The following is a 17,188-nucleotide window of genomic DNA, read 5'->3' as shown; positions in this document are numbered from 1 at the left end:
GAAGTTTTGAAATTTCCATTTCATTTGTTTTGGCTTACAGCCCTAAAGAAAAAGTAGCAAAGGTCTTTCTGAGGATTAAAATTTTTACCTTCTGTATTATGGTTCTTTTGTTTTTGCTTTTTTAATCAGTTCTTGCTATGAGAGTTTCTGTTTTTAGAAGTACAGATAAGTTAACTTGTTGAGAATTCTTATCAATGAGCACTTAAGACCGCTCTGACCCTTGAATAACCCTTCTGTTTGAAGAGCTCTGTAATTGTAGGCTGCTCTGTGAATCCAGCTGTACTGTATGTCTTTTGAAGCGGCACAAAAACAGATTACAAAATTTGTAGAGTGTGAACAGAATGAGAGCAGATGTGATTCTAAGACTAAGAATAAACAACGTAAGAAATTACATTCCTTATCTTCTAAATAATTCAGTTGGGAGGTAGGGGTGGTTAAAAGCAATTTAAAAAAAAAATTTTTTTTTTTCAACGTTTATCTATTTTTGGGACAGAGAGAGACAGAGCATGAATGGGGGAGGGGCAGAGAGAGAGGGAGACACAGAATCGGAAACAGGCTCCAGGCTCCGAGCCATCAGCCCAGAGCCCGACGCGGGGCTCGAACTCACGGACCGCGAGATCGTGACCTGGCTGAAGTCGGACGCTTAACCGACTGCGCCACCCAGGCGCCCCAAAAGCAATTTTTTTTTGAGGTTTTTAGATGAAAATGTGAAAATGTCCTTGGAAAGTGAACAAGAATATATTGTTTTTTGTTTTTTTTAACGTTTATTTATTTTTGAGACAGGGAGAGACAGAGCATGAACGGGGGAGGGTCAGAGAGAAAGGGAGACACAGAATCCGAAATAGGCTCCAGGCTCTGAGCTGTCAGCACAGAGCCCGTCGCGGGGCTTGAACTCACGGACCGCAAGATCATGACCTGAACCAAAGTCGGATGCTTAACCGACTGAGCCACCCAGGCGCCCCAAGAATATATTGTTTTAGGTTGCTTGTAGTGGAGTAACTGATGTTCTTTGACTATTTTCTGTAACTTTGAAATGCAATTTCTTTGAGAAAACGGTAGTTTTACTTGCTTCTTGGGGTGGCACACTGTGATTGGTTCATTTAGTGGCATAATTCTGTTAACTTTCTTTTCCAGTTTTTTCCTCTTCACTTAACAAAAAGAGCCCAGTTTAGTGGTTTTGTTTTTTTTTTAAGTTTTATTTATTTACTTTGAGAGAGAGAACGAGTGCAAGCCAGGAGGGCAGAGAGAGAGAGAATCCCAAGAAGCTGGCTCCTTGCTGTCAGCTCAGAGCCTGATGTGGGGCTCAAACTCAACAAACCGTGAGATCGTGACCTGAGCTGAAATCAAGAGTCGGATGCTTCACTGACTGAGCCACCCAGGCGTTCCAAGTACCCAGTTTTTAAATGTTGAGTTTCAATAGTGAAGAAAAAAAGATTTAATCTTAAGCAATGCCTCATTACCCTTCTTTTTAGCTACTTTGCAAGGCTTTGAAGGTTGAGGATTATAAAACTGCTGAACCATACTTAGTTTCTCATTTGGAGATTTTGAGAAAGCAAATAAATAAACAAGTGTACTAAAGTCAATAGGGATAATTATGAACTTTGTGTTACTTTATACTATTACTACTCTTCTTTACTACCTTTTTCCCCTCCTTATAAACTTATTCTTTATATGAGCCTTTATTTCTGGTTTTCATAAATGGAACTCCTTGAAGAGATGATTTAATAAACAGATAAACTTTTGAGTATATAAATTTTGTGGTAGGGCACCTGGGTGGCTCATTCGGTTAAGTGTCTAATTTTTGGTTTCAGCTCAGGTCATGATCTCATGGTTCGTGGGATCAAGCCCTGTGTTGGGCTCTCTACCCTGACAGCTCAAGCCTGCTTGGGATTCTATCTCTCCCTCTCTCTGCTCCTCCTCCCACTTGCTCACACACTCTCTCTCAAATAAACATTTAAAAAAAATATATATTTAATAAAGAAAATTATATGGCAAAGAGAAATCCCTTTGTAATAAGTGTTAGAGGATTTGCATGACTAATCAGAATTGTGTTCTGGCAAAGAGACAGGTAAATACAGCTTTATTTTATTTTATTTTATTTTATTTCATTTCATTTTATTTTAATTTTATTTTTTTCTAGTAATCTCTACACCCAACGTAGGGCTCGAATCCAGCTGTTGTTCTCTCTTCTTTCTCTCTTTTTTTTTAAGATTTTATTTTTAAGGGTCACTTGGGTGGCTCATTTAAGCATCTGACTTTGGCTCAGGTCATGATCTCACAGTTCTTGAGTTCCAGCCCTGCCTTGGACTCTCTGTTGTCAGCGCAGAGCCTGCTTCAGATCCTCTGTCCCTGTCTCTCTGCCCCTCCCTGCTCCTGCTTGCTCTCTCCCTCTCAAAAATAAATAAACATTAAAAAAAAATTGGGGGACTCCTGAGGGGCTCAATCGATTAAGTGTCTGACTCTTGATTTTGGCTCAGGTTATGATCTCACAGTTTGTGAGTTCAAGCCCTGCTTCAGGCTCTGTGCTGACAGTACGGAGCCTGCTTGGGATTCTCTCTCTCCCCCTCACTCTCTGCCCCTCCCCCACCTCTCTTTCTGTCTCTCTCTCAAATAAATAAAACTTAAAAAAAAAAAAGATTTTATTTTTAAGTAATCTCTACACCCAGTGTGGGTCTCAAATTTACAACCTTGGGATTAAGAGTTGCATGCTCCACCAACTGAACCAGCCAGATACCCCTGTTATTCTCTGTCTTCTAAGAAGCTTTCCATGAATCCCCAAATAAGTTTCTCTTCTTCTGTGTTTGTCTCCTTCACTAGGTTTTAAACTCTATTTTAAACTCTTTGGGGACAGAGATTATGGTGTTTTGTCACTACCATTTATATAGCACAATTCCCAACAATGAGAAGCAAACTACTTTCAAGAATAGGAGAAATCCAGTATGACTCCCAGGTTTTTGGTTTAGCTGACTGGTGAAATGTTTTTTTATTTTTCATCTCTAAATTGGATTGCAGCATCAAAGAGACAGGAGGCTTTGGTGAAAAATAATGATTGCTTATATTAGAGTGATAGCAGAAAATGTTGAGAGGAAGGGAAAAATATATCTTGATATGTTAGGATACATTAAGAATAAATGTTTTGAGATATAGTTAGCACTTTATGATTAGATTAAATAGAGGGAGAGGAAGATGATGAGGTAGATGGTAGCCAAAATAAAGTTACTAACAATGGGATAAGATAGAGAAACGAAATAGAAGTATTATTTGTAGTTTGTATTCTTCAGTAGAACAAGTAGTATCTCCTGGCAATCAGTAATTAATGACTTCTGCTGTTGGTGGGTATACAGTCTTTATGTGATGCATTTGGTTGCAAAGGGACTCTGTTATCATTCATTATTGATAAAGTCCCAGAACTGTTGAGTGGTTTTATATTACCATTGTACTGATGAAAATCTGAGAATTCAAAAGAGGTGAAATCCCATAAGATTATAGTTATGAAGGTCTCATTTAGATGCAGTTTAAGCCTGGGAAAGGAATCCATAATGAAGAACAGTACTAATGGCAGATCTTATTAAAAATAAAAAATAAGATTATTAACTAGCATAGACTACTGGTTACTTCAGTACTTTACCTCCTCTGTTTTCTTTAGTCTCAACCTTTTTTACAAGCATCCTTGCCCCCAATTAGTTATATTATTTTATTATTTTTTAAAAGTTTATTTATCTATTTTGAGAGAGAGAGAGAGAGCAGGAAAGGGGCAGAGAGAAACAGAATCCCAAGCAGGCTCTGCACAGTCAGCTTGGAGTCCAGCGCAGGGCTCAAACTCAGACTGTGAGATCATAACCTGAGCCAAAACCAAGAGTCTGATGCTTAACCCACTGAACGACCTAGGCACCCTTGTTTTTTGTTTTGTTGAAGAGTAAAAGATAAAAGTCCTAACAGTTCAATAATAAAAAGACAATAGAATTTTAAAGTGGGAAAAAGATTTAAATAGACACTGTTCCAGAGAAGATAAACAAATGGACAATAAGCAAATGAAAAGGTGTTTAGTATCATTGGTCATTAGTGAAATGCAAATAAAGACCCAAATGAGATACCACCTCACATTCCTTAGGATGGCACTGATAAAAAAAAATGAAACGGTCAACAACAAGTGTTAGGATGTGGAGAAATTAGAACCCTTCTACATTGCTGGGGGGAATATAAAATGGTACAGTTGCTTTGAGAAATAGTTTGGCAGTTCCTCAGTAAATTAAACAGAATTACATGACCCAGCAGTTTCATTTGTAGCTATGTACTGAAAAGAATTGAAAATAGGTGGCCAAACAAAAACTTATATGTGGATATTCACAATCACCAAAGGGTGGAAATGTCAACCAACTGATGAATGTCAACCAACAACTGATGTCAACCAATTGATAAAACCCAAATGTCAACCAACTGATGAATTAATAAACAAAATGTGGTATATCCATTTAGTGAACTACTGCAAAGCCACAGAAAGAAAGTGCTGATATACACTACAACATGGACGAACCTTGAAAACATGTGAAGTGACAGAACCTAAACATGAAAGGTCACGTATTGTATGATTCCATTTATATGAGCTTCCCAGAATAGGCATATCTAGAGGCAGAGAATGATTAGTGGTTGCCAGGGGAAGGAGGAGGGGAGAATTGGGAGTGATTGTCAAAAGCTTTCTCTTTGAGATGGTGGAAATGTTCAGGAATTAGATAAAGTGGGGTGATGTTTGCACACATTGTGAATATACTAAGCACCACTGAATTGCACACCTAAAAATGGTGAATGTTAGGTTACGTAATTTTATGAATGTGTTTATCGTGTATTAATACTAAAAAAAGAATAAAAGATTTAAAAAAAAAAACACCAATTTCTAATGGTGTTCTAATATGCCCTGCCCTTTGTTTTAGGGACATGTACAAAAGATATTCAGGAGATCCTCTTCATCTGACTCAAATTATTTCACAGCTCATGTTGAGATTGTTGAATGTCCACTAATCTCAAGTTTCTAGGAGGCAGCAGACCACAATTTATATGTAACAGTCTTTTAAAAAAATGGAGATAGATTTATTTATTATTTTCAAATAGATTAAAAAAATTTTTTATACAAAGTCATGATCATTGTAAAAAATTTATAGAATACACACTTTTCTTATAGTTCTGTCCCATAGAAATAAGCTGTATATTGGTTTGATGTATACTATTGTAATTAAAAAATGATTTTTTTTAATGTTTATTTATTTTTGAGAGAGCGCAAGCAGGAAAAGGGCAGAGAGAGAGACACAGATCCGAAGCAGGCTCCATGTTCTGAGCTGTCAGCACTAAGTCTGACGCAGAGTTCAAACTCATGAACTGCAAGATCATGACCTGAGCCAAATGAGCCACCCAGGCACCCTTATACTATTGTAATTTTCTAAAGAGAGATTTTTACTTTCCAGTTTTGTGATACCTCTATTTAGGAGAGATGAGGATGTTAATTACCTTTTTGTACCCAAGGAAGGGTATTGTTTCAAATTGCTTTTAGTTTAAAAATTTTTTTCAGTCTACGTGACTCTTTCTCCCACCACCACACCAAAAACAGTAGCAAAAAAACAATGACAACAAAAACAATAATAATGAAAAAACAGCATAATTTATTGATTGCTTACTATGTACAAGGTTCTGTGCTAAGCATGATAAATACTATATCTAAGTTTTGTTATAAAACTTACCAAGGCATTCATATTCCATTTATGAATAAATTGAACTTTAAATGGTTAAGCAAAGGGGCGCCTGGGTGGCTAGTTAAGCGTCCAACTTTGGCTCAGGTCCTGATCTCCCGGTTCATGGATTTGAGCCCTGCATGGGCTTCTGTGCTGACAGCTCCGAGCCTGGAATCTGCTTCAGATTCTGTGTCTTCCTCGCTCTCTGCCCCTACCGCCCCCCCACCCCCGCCCGCCACCAAAATAAATAAACATTAAAAAAATTTTTTTAATGGTTAAGCAAGCAAGGCCTTCAGATATACACATCTGGTATGTGTGGAGCTGGGGTTCAAACCAGTTCTTTTTTCCTACAAATACTGTATTTTTAATTTCTCCACTGTTGTATCTCTCTGCGTATGTTCATTCACAGACTATCCCTGATGACCTCTAGGGCTTCTTAAGGAGATTGAAACAAGGGTTGAGGTGGAATGTGGGGCAGTTAGAATCTTGATATTATGATCATGTTATTTGTTTAGTTGCTTTTCTGGTTTCTTTTTATGTAGGGCTAATAAAGGGACTACTGGTTTATATTAGAGCCTTAATGTATGCAGAAAGCTTTCAGTTTTTAAAAAAAAATTTTTTTAATGTTTTTTAATTTATTTTTGAGACAGAGACAGAGCATGAGCAGGGGAGGGGCAGAGAGAGGAGGAGACACAGAATCTGAAGCCGGCTCCAGGCTCTGAGCTGTCAGCACAGAGCCCGAAGTGGGGCTTAAACTCACAGAGTGTGAGATCATGACCAGAGCTGAAGTTGGACGCTCAACCTACTGAGCCACCCAGGTGCCCCCCGAGAGCTTTCAGTTTTGATCGAAGAATAAAATGATTCTACTTCCTATGAATAGCAGCTATAATCACAAAATAAAATAGGAATTAATTTGCTTTACATACTCTATTCAAACTCTCTGCAGCATTTATGAGTGTTACCCAGACTTTTTGTGAAGCTTTCTTTAGGTCTTTATGAACATTACCCTCCATTAGTTCTCTCTTCCTCTAGGTTCCGCTATCATCCTGTGCATATACCTGTCTTAAAGCTTTCTGTATCATACTGAAATTATTCATATGTCAGTCTTCACATCTAGACGGTGAATTTTTTTTTAATAAACTTTTTATTTTAAGTAGGCTCCATGCTCTGTTGAACTCAACGACCCTGAGATCAAGAGACGGGTGCTCTAGCAACTGAGTCAGCCAGGCGCCCCTGACATTATTTATTTTTATCGCTTTTATGTCAAGACTCTTGCTAAAGAGAGAAGCAAGAGTCTTACATTTCTGGTGTTCCTCTGACCACTGCTCTCAAGTCATTTTAAAGTGGACCTGTGATTGTCCTTGTGTAGCTAAAACACTTCATTGACCATTTCCTGTTGAATAAAGTCCATATTTCTTAGTTCTCTGTCAGGTTTTCCAGGGTCCCTTTCCTAATGGAAATTTCTATTCTTCATGTACATTGTATACTACTCAGACTGGGTTACATACTGTTACCCTTTTTTATTATTTATTTATTTATTTTTATTTTTAAAAATTTATTTATTTTTGGGGCGCCTGGGTGGCTCAGTCGCTTGAGTGTCTGACTTCGGCTCAGGTCATGATCTCGCAGTTTGTGAGTTCAGGCCCCGCGTCGGGCTCTGTGCTGACAGCTTGGAGCCTGCAGCCTGCTTCGAATTCTGTATCTTCCTCTCTGTCTGCCCCTCCCCTGCTCATGCTCTGTCTCTCTCTGTCTCTCAAAAATAAATAAATGTTAAAAAAATTTTTTTTAATTAATTTATTTTTTAATTTCTATCCAAGTTAGTTAGCAAATAGTGCAACAATGATTTCAGGAGTAGATTCCTTAATGCCCCTTACCCATTTAGCCCATCCCCACCTCCCACAACCCCTCCAGTAACTCTGTTTGTTCTCCATATTTAAGAGTCTCTTATGTTTTGTCCCCCTCCCTGTTTTTATATTATTTTTGCTTCCTTTCCCTTATATTCATCTGTTTTGTATCTTAAAGTCCTTATATGAGTGAAGTCATATGATACTTGTCTTTCTCTGACTAATTTCGCTTAGCATAATACCCTCTAGTTCCATCCATGTAGTTACAAATGGCAAGATTTCATTCCTTTTGATTGCCGAGTAATACTCCATTGTATATATACACATCTTCTTTATCCATTCATCCATCGATGGACATTTGGGCTCTTTCCATACTTTGGCTATTGTTGAAGTGCTGCAATAAACATGGGGGTACATGTGCCCTTTCAAAACAGCATACCTGTATCCCTTGGATAAATACCTAGTAGTGCAATTGCTGGGTTTTAGGGTAGTTCTATTTTTAATATTTTGAGGAACCTCCATACAGTTTTTCAGAGTGACTGCACCAGTTTGCATTCCCACCAGCAGGGCGAAAGAGATCCTCTTTCTCTACATCCTCACCAACATCTGTTGTTGCCTGAATTGTTAATGTTAGTCATTCTGACAGGTGTGAAGTGGTATCTCACTCTGGTTTTGATTTGTATTTCCCTGATGATGAGTGATGTTGAGCATCTTTTCATGTGTCAGTTGGCCTTCTGGATGTCTTCTTTGGAGAAGTGTCTATTCAAGTCTTTTGCCCATTTCTTCACTGGATTATTTGTGTTTTGGGTGTTGAGTTTGATAAGGTCTTTATAGATTTTGGATACTAACCCTTTATCTGATATGTCATTTGCAAATATCTTCTCCCATTCCGTTGATTGCCTTTTAGTTTTGCTGATTGTTTCCTTTGCTGTGCAGACTAGAAGTTTTTATTTTGATGAGGTCCCGATAGTTCATTTTTGATTGGGTTTCCCTTGCCTCTGGAGACGTGTTGAGTAAGAAATTGCTGCAGCCAAGGTCAAAGAGGTTTTTGCCTGCTTTCTCCTCAAGGATTTTGATGGCTTCCTGTCTTATTACATTTAGGTCTTTCATCCATTTTGAGTTTATTTTTGTGTATGGTGTAAGAAAGTGGTCCAGGTTCATTTTTCTGCATGTTGCTGTCCAGTTTTCCCAGCACTTGCTGAAGAGACTGTTTTTATTCCATTGGATATTCTTTCCTACTGTCAGAAATTAGTTGGCCATACGTTTGTGGGTTAATTTCTGGGTTCTGTATTCTATTCCATTGATCTGAATGTCTGTTTTTGTGACATCCTCTTTTTTATATTTATACACTTTTGCGGGTATTGTGTCTTGTCCATGGTTTTCACCATACACTCTGACCCATTCTCCTGATAGCCACTGTAAATGCTGGTTTCTCCACAAAGCTCTCAGGCATCTCCCTGACTGCTGCAGCCTCCACCAGAAGAAGTTGCCATCTCTCCAGCTGAACTCTTACTAGCACTTGGACTGTCGGATAGCATTGCCTTACTAAGTGATAAATTCCTTGAGAGCAAGTTTCTTGCCTTTGTTTTCTCTGCTATTTTGCATTAATTATTGCATTGTATATATATACACATCGAATTGAATATAAAAATCACATTTTGGTTTTTTAGTTTCAAGGAAATTGGTCAGAGGACTATCTTGTTAAAAATTCTTCCTCTGAGGACACTTGTTGGGATGAGCACTGGGTGTTGTATGTAAGCCAGTTTAACAATGTATTATATTCATAAAAAAATGAATAAAAGAAAAAAATTCTTCCTCTTCATTGGTCTACAGGTAAATGCATTCAATCCAGAAATTACATAGCTGTAAACAATGTATTTATTCCTAGAACTTCAGTTTGGGAAAGAATTTTTATCCAGATTTATATTTATTTTAAATATATTTACCATTCTTTGTATTGACTCTCTTCCTTCTCTTCTAGGGCACTGTCTTTAACCTTGAATCAGAGGAGGAGGAATACCCTGGAATCGTTGCAGAAGATAGCAATGACATTTATATCCTGCCCAGTGACAACTCTGGACAAGTCAGTCCTCCAGAGTCTCCTACTGTGACCACTTCTTGGCAGTCAGAGAGCTTACCTGTTTCACTCTCAGCCAGTCAGAGTTGGCACACAGAAAGCCTACCAGTGTCCCTAGGTCCTGAGTCCTGGCAACAGATTGCAATGGATCCTGAAGAAGTCAAAAGCTTAGATAGCAATGGGGCTGGAGAGAAGAGCGAGAACAATTCTTCTAATTCTGACATTGTGCATGTGGAAAAAGAAGAAATACCTGAAGGTGTGGAAGAGGCTGCTGTGGCGTCTGTAGTCTTGCCAACCAAGGAGCTGCAGGAGGCATTCCCTGAAGCACCTGCTCCCTTGCTTCCGCATATCACTGCTACTTCCGTGCTGGAGGTGAGGGAACCTGACACAGAAGCGATTGCAGTTGAGAAAGTCAGCCCTGCTACATCGTTGTTTGTGGAACTTGATGAAGAAGAGAACTTGATGAAGACAAAAGCAGCAGCAGTTGAATCTGTTGAACTAGAAGAGGAAGTGATCCCTGCACTGGAACCCACAGAAACACTGCTGAGTGAAAAGGAGATGCATGTAAAGAGAGAGAGTCTTCAAGAAGGGCCCTCCCCTGCTGCAGAAGAGAAGGCCTTCCCCCTGTCTGAGGGCAAGTCTATACTGCTGTTTGGAGGGGCCGCCGCTGTTGCCATCCTGGCAGTGGCAGTTGGGGTAGCACTTGCTCTGAGAAAGAAATAGCAGATCTTTCAGAAGAGAAAGAAGACAAAAAATATGTAAAGTCTTAGCTGTACTGACTGAATTGGATCCACCAACAACTGATTGGACATTTGTGGAACACTCTGGGATAATGGGGGACTTCTGCTCAACAAGGCATAAATTGATCCACATAGTAGGGCTTGAGGTAGAGGGCATTCATGTTTGTCTGTTAAGTTCCAAGGACCGTGGCTCATGCTCAATTCAGAATCTCTTGAGTAAAGTACTCCCTCTAGAACAGGGTTTCTCAACCTTGCCATCAATGACATCATGATTAATCCTATGTTGTAGGGGGCTGTCCTGTGCACTGTAGGATGTTTAGCAACACCTGTGGCCTCTACCCACTAAATACCAGTAGCACCGTTCCCCCAGTTGTGACAACCAAAAATGTCTCCCAACATTGCCAAATGTCCCCTGGGGGCAAAATTGTTCCCATTGAGAGCCACAGCTTTAGAGGGAGAGAGTTAATTTAAGAGAATCTGCGATAGAAATTCCTAGGCCAACAGGGCTTAGCTGTGGGCTCCTCAGCTAGTGATTTGTTCCTGCCCTTGGAAATTCATCTTTCCTGACCAACATGCTGTGTTTTGCAGCCATTCCTTTGTGGATCTTCTTTTTTCCCCCACCTTCTTAGTCCTGTAGCGTGAGGGTGCTCTCCCCTTATGTCTCTGCTGCCTCTCAGGTACTGCACCGTTCCTCTTCACCCCCACGTTCTTTGTTAAGATCCTACGGGAGAGCACTTGCTCTGTGCCCACTAAGTCCCTGATGCTTCCTACGGCTCCACCTTGTAAAGATGTTACCTTTAGTAATCTTTAAAAAAAATAAATATAACAGAGACCTAGGGCTCCCTGCCTGTGAATGCAAAGGCAAGTAACTGGCTAAAGAGGGACATTTGTCTCATTTAGAAGCAGAAGGATGACTTAGATGGCCTGTCAAAGTCTCTTCTGGCCCTTTTGTGTATGGCCACCCTATGGAGCTTATGGTTACTTGGTAGCAGCATCTCTGTTGCTGGATGGTCACTGTCTAGAACCTGCATTAGTGTGTTTTCCCTTTATCTGGCCTAGTCTTCTTACTGGTCAGCCAGCTTCTCTGTGGTCTTTTGCCATGTGATAAGGATGTTAATACTTGGGCTTACAGACCAACTGAATCATAACTCTTATTAAATACAGAAGGTCTCCTAAATACCATTGAAATAAAAAGTAGTAAAAGAGAAGCTTGACTTTCTTGAGGTTACCCTCGAGATTTTAGTTTGGCTTTCAGAGTTCAAGAATTAGACTTCTTCCCTGAACTCTTTACAGTCCAAATGCCAGAGTGATAAACAAAATGATTCTAATCAGTATGTGCTAGTTGAGAATCAGTGTAATTTTCTTTCATCTGGCTGATCCCATCCCTAAAGCAGGGGGGGTGGAACCATGTCTTTTCATGCCTGAGGATCACAGTGTCACTATGCAGGACACACATGCTTGATACAGGTCATCTCAGATTTATCTTAGTAAATGTAACAAATTACTTTTTAGATCCTGAAATTTGTAATAAAATTACTTTACTATCCTGATCACCAAAACTTGACGTTTTAAATGTGCTTTCTTTTTTAAATTTATTTTTTAAAATTAAATCTTCTCCCTAAAGCAATACTATTTAAAAGCTGGTCAAGGAAAGGTCTGAAGTGTGTTTGTCTATTCAGCTTTATCATGCACTGTATCTGTATGTTCTGAGTTGTAGCGTCTTAGGGAGTGATATTTTTAAGGGTTTTTGTGCACCTTGAGTAGTGTAGCTAGAGAAGAGGTGGGAGGATGGGAATTAATGTAGTAAAGATGGTTTTCACTCCTTGGACTCTGACAGTTGGCTCCGACATTGGGGTTTCTCTGTATTCTAGTTCCTACTTTTGTGCTTGCATAGGATAAGAGCACACTGGTGAGTTATCTTGATTTTTTTTTTCCTCTTTTATAATAAAATATTTTCCTTCCAGTGTTGACACTTTTAAACTCCGGAGCCCAAACCCATTAGCTGAACACATTTAAGCACTAATAGAAACCGGGTTTACTTCTGAGCTACTACAAGGAGATCTGTGGCTTAGGATATTTGGGTCTGTGTTCTCCACTAAAGGAAAGACTGACTGCCACATGCTGGTTTATTTTCCTATCTGTTGAACATTAACCCAAAGTGATTCGGCCAATTGCCTCTTGCTGGGTAATGGTTAATACTCTTTTCCATTGGCTTTCTCTAGGTTGAATCATTGATAGTTCTGAATAATAGTGTGTCAGGGTGCCTGATGCTTCTTCACTTCCTTATCCTCTGCCTCTGGCACTGGAGGGGAAATACCCTAATGAGGACCGCTGCTTACAGCAGTTCCTATTTTTTGCTTATTAAAAAAATTATTTCTCAGCCTCCCACCTCCCTCGTTTTTGGTGGGGCTGGTAGTCAGAGGCCATTTCTTCTCCCCCACGCCTCCCCAACTTAACATTACATCTAAATCTAAGGTAAAAAGGCAGATTAGGGATAAATCTCACTTGCTTATGGAACTCAAATGTGGAATTATCACCATTTATCATTCCTCATTCTTTATTGAGCAAAAGTTTGTATTAGTAAGTTTTCTAGATTTCTTCTTAATTGCTTTATTGACTGTAATGATTTCTGAAAACTTGGTAAAAAACCAATGAAGGTTTCTTGAGAAAAATACCAGAATTAAAGAATGCCACTTTATCGTCTTTGTATTAAAATAATAATTCTGAGCCAATAGAAATCAGTGTCTACAGTGTGCCTTACAGGGACTCTTGTATCATCATTGCCCTCTAGAAAGCTTTCTAGAAAATGAAAAGCAATTGTTGACCATCTGGTTCACATGTTCACCACACAAAGGCATCCTTGATACCTCCTCTCGCCTGTGTTTCTGTACCATCTCATATCAAAATGCAGCTACTTGACTGGGTCTGTCCTGGGAGAATAAACAATGAACCCAGGAATGTGGTTTTTTGGAAGTACAGCTACCATTAATTTCTTGTGGAAATCAATTTCCCCAGCCTTCATGCTAATTCCCTCTAATAATACAAAAGTAATGCCTGCTCTTTGCCTTTTTCTCTAAAAGGCATGATGTGGACAAATGTCATATCCACAGAATTTTAAAATTATTTTGAGATGTCTTCTGGAAATAAAAGGTACTACAGGTAAAATTTGAGTTGGTGATCATATTTCATAGAGGGCCTGTAGACTATTTGATTACCTTTACAGAAACAGATTCTGGCCTCTGAACTGATTTCCTCACAATTCCTCACTGATTTTGTCTGCAGTTTCGTTTTCTGCGGTTCAGTTACCAGCAGTCAGCCGTGGCCCAGAAGTAGATGATACTTACTCCCATATCCTGAGGTCAGTAGTAGCCTAATGGTTCATCACAGTGCCTGCATCGCTCACCTCACTCATCTCATCGAGTAGGCATTTTGTCATCTCATGTCCTCATGAGGGTATTAGTATAAGATAGTTTAAGAGGAAGACCACATTCACAGAACTCATCACAGTATATTCTATTTTCTTGTTAATGTCTACTATGCCTAATTTATAAACTAACTTTACCATAGATATGTATGTTTGGGGAAAAAAACATACATAGGGCTCAGTATTCTCCGTGGTTTCAGGCATCCACTGGGGAGGATGAGGGGGTGCTACTGTATCTCATTTAAAGCTTCAGCAACACCATACCAGAAAAATGTAGCTTCTCTGGAGGAACGAGATCTGCCATTAGTGACAACTTCCCATTACAGCATTCGTCACTGAGGAGGTTCAACTGTGAGATGGGTTTCAGTTTAGGGTGCATATTTTTCTGTATTAGAGTATCCTTTTCCTTAAAAAGTGTGGGTCATAATTTTAACAATAGTTGAACATTTACAATTTGCCAGAGATTGTTCTTGTGCACCATCATGTACCTTATTCCACCTTCACAGTTGCAATGGATATTCATAGTCCTCATCCCCAGCTTATGCTGTGAAGAGACCTAATGGGAGTTTAATGACTTTTCAAAAGCCTAGCATGGGAGAGGAAAAGGTGACTGGATTTTTCTGACTCCAAGTCTAGTGCTTTTTTCGGTTTTTACCATGTTTATGACACTGCCAAGCAGGATTGGTAGGCTCTCTACAAATGGTTGTGCCAATCATGGACTGCACAAGGGCAGCCAGGCGCACCAGACTGTGCCCTGGAAGAAAGGGAGTTTTTTTCTTGATTTGTACAACAGTTCCATCTGGCCTAATCTAAAATTTGAGCATGTTCTACAGAAATAGGAGTGAAGGTTATGTCCAGAGTTATTCCGAACTTGTATGATTTTCTCAGTGAATGTGATGCCTTGTGGCTAAAGAATGTGCAGTTATTGTTGGTATGGATCTTTCTTTTTTAGTGTGTCACATAAGTACTTCTGCTTATAAACAAGAGTAAGGCAGTCTGACACAGGAATCACCAAATGACTTGAAGACAGCGCCTTGATGCTTTCTCTTCCCTTTTCTCTATTTACCTTTCCCCCTGCCTATGCCATGGGTTGTGAAGTGGGATGAGATGAAGTGGGGGATACCGCCAGTCATTGGCCTCTCAACATTCGAGAGGTGCCTGACTTGAGAGCTGGCAAGGTACAGCCACAGACACATCTTGCTCAGAAGCTGACACTAGATAACTTTCCAGTGAAACATCTCAGTTCCACAGTACACTGGGGCCTTGGCTGTAGGATACCCGTTTCTTAAAATTTAGTCACTATTTCTTAGTTACCTCATACATAGAACTCCATAGAGAGTAGAAACGGTCATGAAACTAAAATATTAAGACATCCTGGTCTTCCCTTTATTTACATAAGACTAGCCTCTGGCTGGCCATGTTCCTGTGAATTTAAACCATCAGGGCCCTCCCGATGTTTATGTTTACACTGCAGTAGCTCTAGCCAGGCAGCTGCTTCATAGTAAGCTCAGGTAGGAGATGTTCTCAGGGATATTTGCAAGGCCTTGTAATAAGTTAAAAAGTAGCAGCTGGTTTAAAGTGATCTTTGCCCCCTTCTCAAACTTGTAAGGGGAAATTTTATAGTGATCTTGCTCAGTGAGTGTTTTTTTGCACCACCAGAAGAAATTGGTTAATCAGTGTATTGTTATGAACAAAAGTTTTGACATTTTACTACTGTTTGTTCCAGGAATAAAAGGAAGTTGAAATACAATCTTCCCTGTTAACGGAGTCTGGAATAACTTGGGTCCTGATTTTTAGCAAGACAATTGTATTACATAGGTTGGTCCTTGGCCAGCACCAAAGGAAAAGATAGAATTTGTGTATTTTTCCAGCTATCTTAGGCTTTCATTTCTCTTTTCCTTTACATTAAAAGTGCCTCTCTCTACCTCACTCCTTGACTGAGTTCAATTTATTATTGGTTCTAATGTTCTCATCTCCTCAAAATTACTGGAAATGGTAATTTTGGTAACACAGGCATTTTACTTAAGTGCATGTATTTACTTTCTCTGTATGAATTTCCATTAGCTCTCCTAACAACTCTGATTTGCTCACCTTATTTGTGGTTTATTCTGGCTCCTCCTTTTCCCTCCTGTTATCTGCCTTTTGGCCAATCTACTCTTCATCAGGGGAAAAGAACAAAATTCAAATCTATGAATTGTGCTGTTAGAAGCAGTGTGTTGGGGAGAATACATTGGAGGTTGAAATAAAGTGAGATCTGAAGATTATTGATGGACGACTCTTTGTATTCACATGGTAATCTTAGGCCTTGGACTTCAGAGGGATTTCAGATAATCTTGGGGTCTTGATAGGTACACACTTACTTGCTTTGCCTTCTGAAAACATGATCTTAGCATTCAAAGGACACTCCATATTCAGGTTCCCAGTCAGCAGTGAAATTGTTGGAAAATAAAAGGCTCTGGTGCTATAACCCTTTAAGGTAGCCCTGAGCATCTCAGCAGTTAGTGCTGGATCCTAAGTGGTGAGATCAGGAATGATTTGACCTTCTGACTATACCAGATAATCCACCTGACTTTCAGATATGCCAAGCAGCTTCTGGAGAAGAAAGCTTTTTACTTTTTATTTATTCATTTAAGAATCCAGCCTTGTTAAGCTGCTAGAGGTGCAAGAATTTTTTTTTAATGTACTTATTTTAAGAGAGACAGAGTGTGAGTGGGGGGAGAGGGGGAAGACCACAGAGAGGGGGAGAATCCCAAGCAGGCTCCAGACAGCACAGAGTCCAATGCGGGGCTCGAACTCACAAAACTGAGTTCGATCATGACCTGAGCTGAGATCAAGAGTTGGACATTTAAGGGGCGCCTGGGTGGCGCAGTCGGTTAAGCGTCCGACTTCAGCCAGGTCACGATCTCGCGGTCCGTGAGTTCGAGCCCTGCGTCGGGCTCTGGGCTGATGGCTCGGAGCCTGGAGCCTGTTTCCGATTCTGTGTCTCCCTCTCTCTCTGCCCCTCCCCCGTTCATGCTCTGTCTCTCTCTGTCCCAAAAATTAATAAACGTTGAAAAAAAAAGAGTTGGACATTTAAGTGAGCCACCCAGGTGCCCCAGAAAACTTTTTATCTTTAACCAAGGAATTTCCATTGCTTAATTCAAATATTTAAAAAAACAGGATGAAACACATTCTCTAAATTAAAAAAACTTTGTTATATCCATAACGAGTAAAATCCACCAACTTCCAGGATAGGTCTCAGTCATTCTGGCTGGGATGTGCTCAAGACTGGGAACATTCGTTTTTGATACAGTGGACTCTTTTCATAATGCTGGTTTGGGGACAAGAAGGTGATAATTTTGCTCATGGCTGAGAAAGTCTAACTTGGTCTGAAGAAATTTACA

At 39.6% G+C, this 17,188-nt stretch overlaps 1 protein-coding gene across 9 annotated transcripts in view; it reads left to right on the top strand.

Annotated features, from left to right (window-relative positions):
• BCL2L13 (BCL2 like 13) overlaps positions 1-11,940 on the top strand; it is an 86,892-nt gene extending 74,952 nt beyond the window's left edge. For all 9 annotated transcript variants that reach the window (XM_043563198.1, XM_043563194.1, XM_043563196.1 and 6 more), the window contains one exon: positions 9,546-11,940. In XM_043563198.1, the coding sequence (XP_043419133.1) occupies positions 9,546-10,364 (819 nt within the window). In that variant the 3' untranslated portion in view covers positions 10,365-11,940. The remainder of the gene's footprint in view (positions 1-9,545) is intronic.
• The last annotated feature ends 5,248 nt before the right edge of the window (positions 11,941-17,188 follow it).

Source organism: Prionailurus bengalensis, chromosome B4, assembly GCF_016509475.1.
Source record: "Prionailurus bengalensis isolate Pbe53 chromosome B4, Fcat_Pben_1.1_paternal_pri, whole genome shotgun sequence".
Classification (NCBI taxonomy): Eukaryota; Metazoa; Chordata; class Mammalia; order Carnivora; family Felidae; genus Prionailurus; species Prionailurus bengalensis.
Note: the sequence above shows the minus strand (reverse complement) of the source record. Positions and strands in the feature narration are given on the sequence as shown.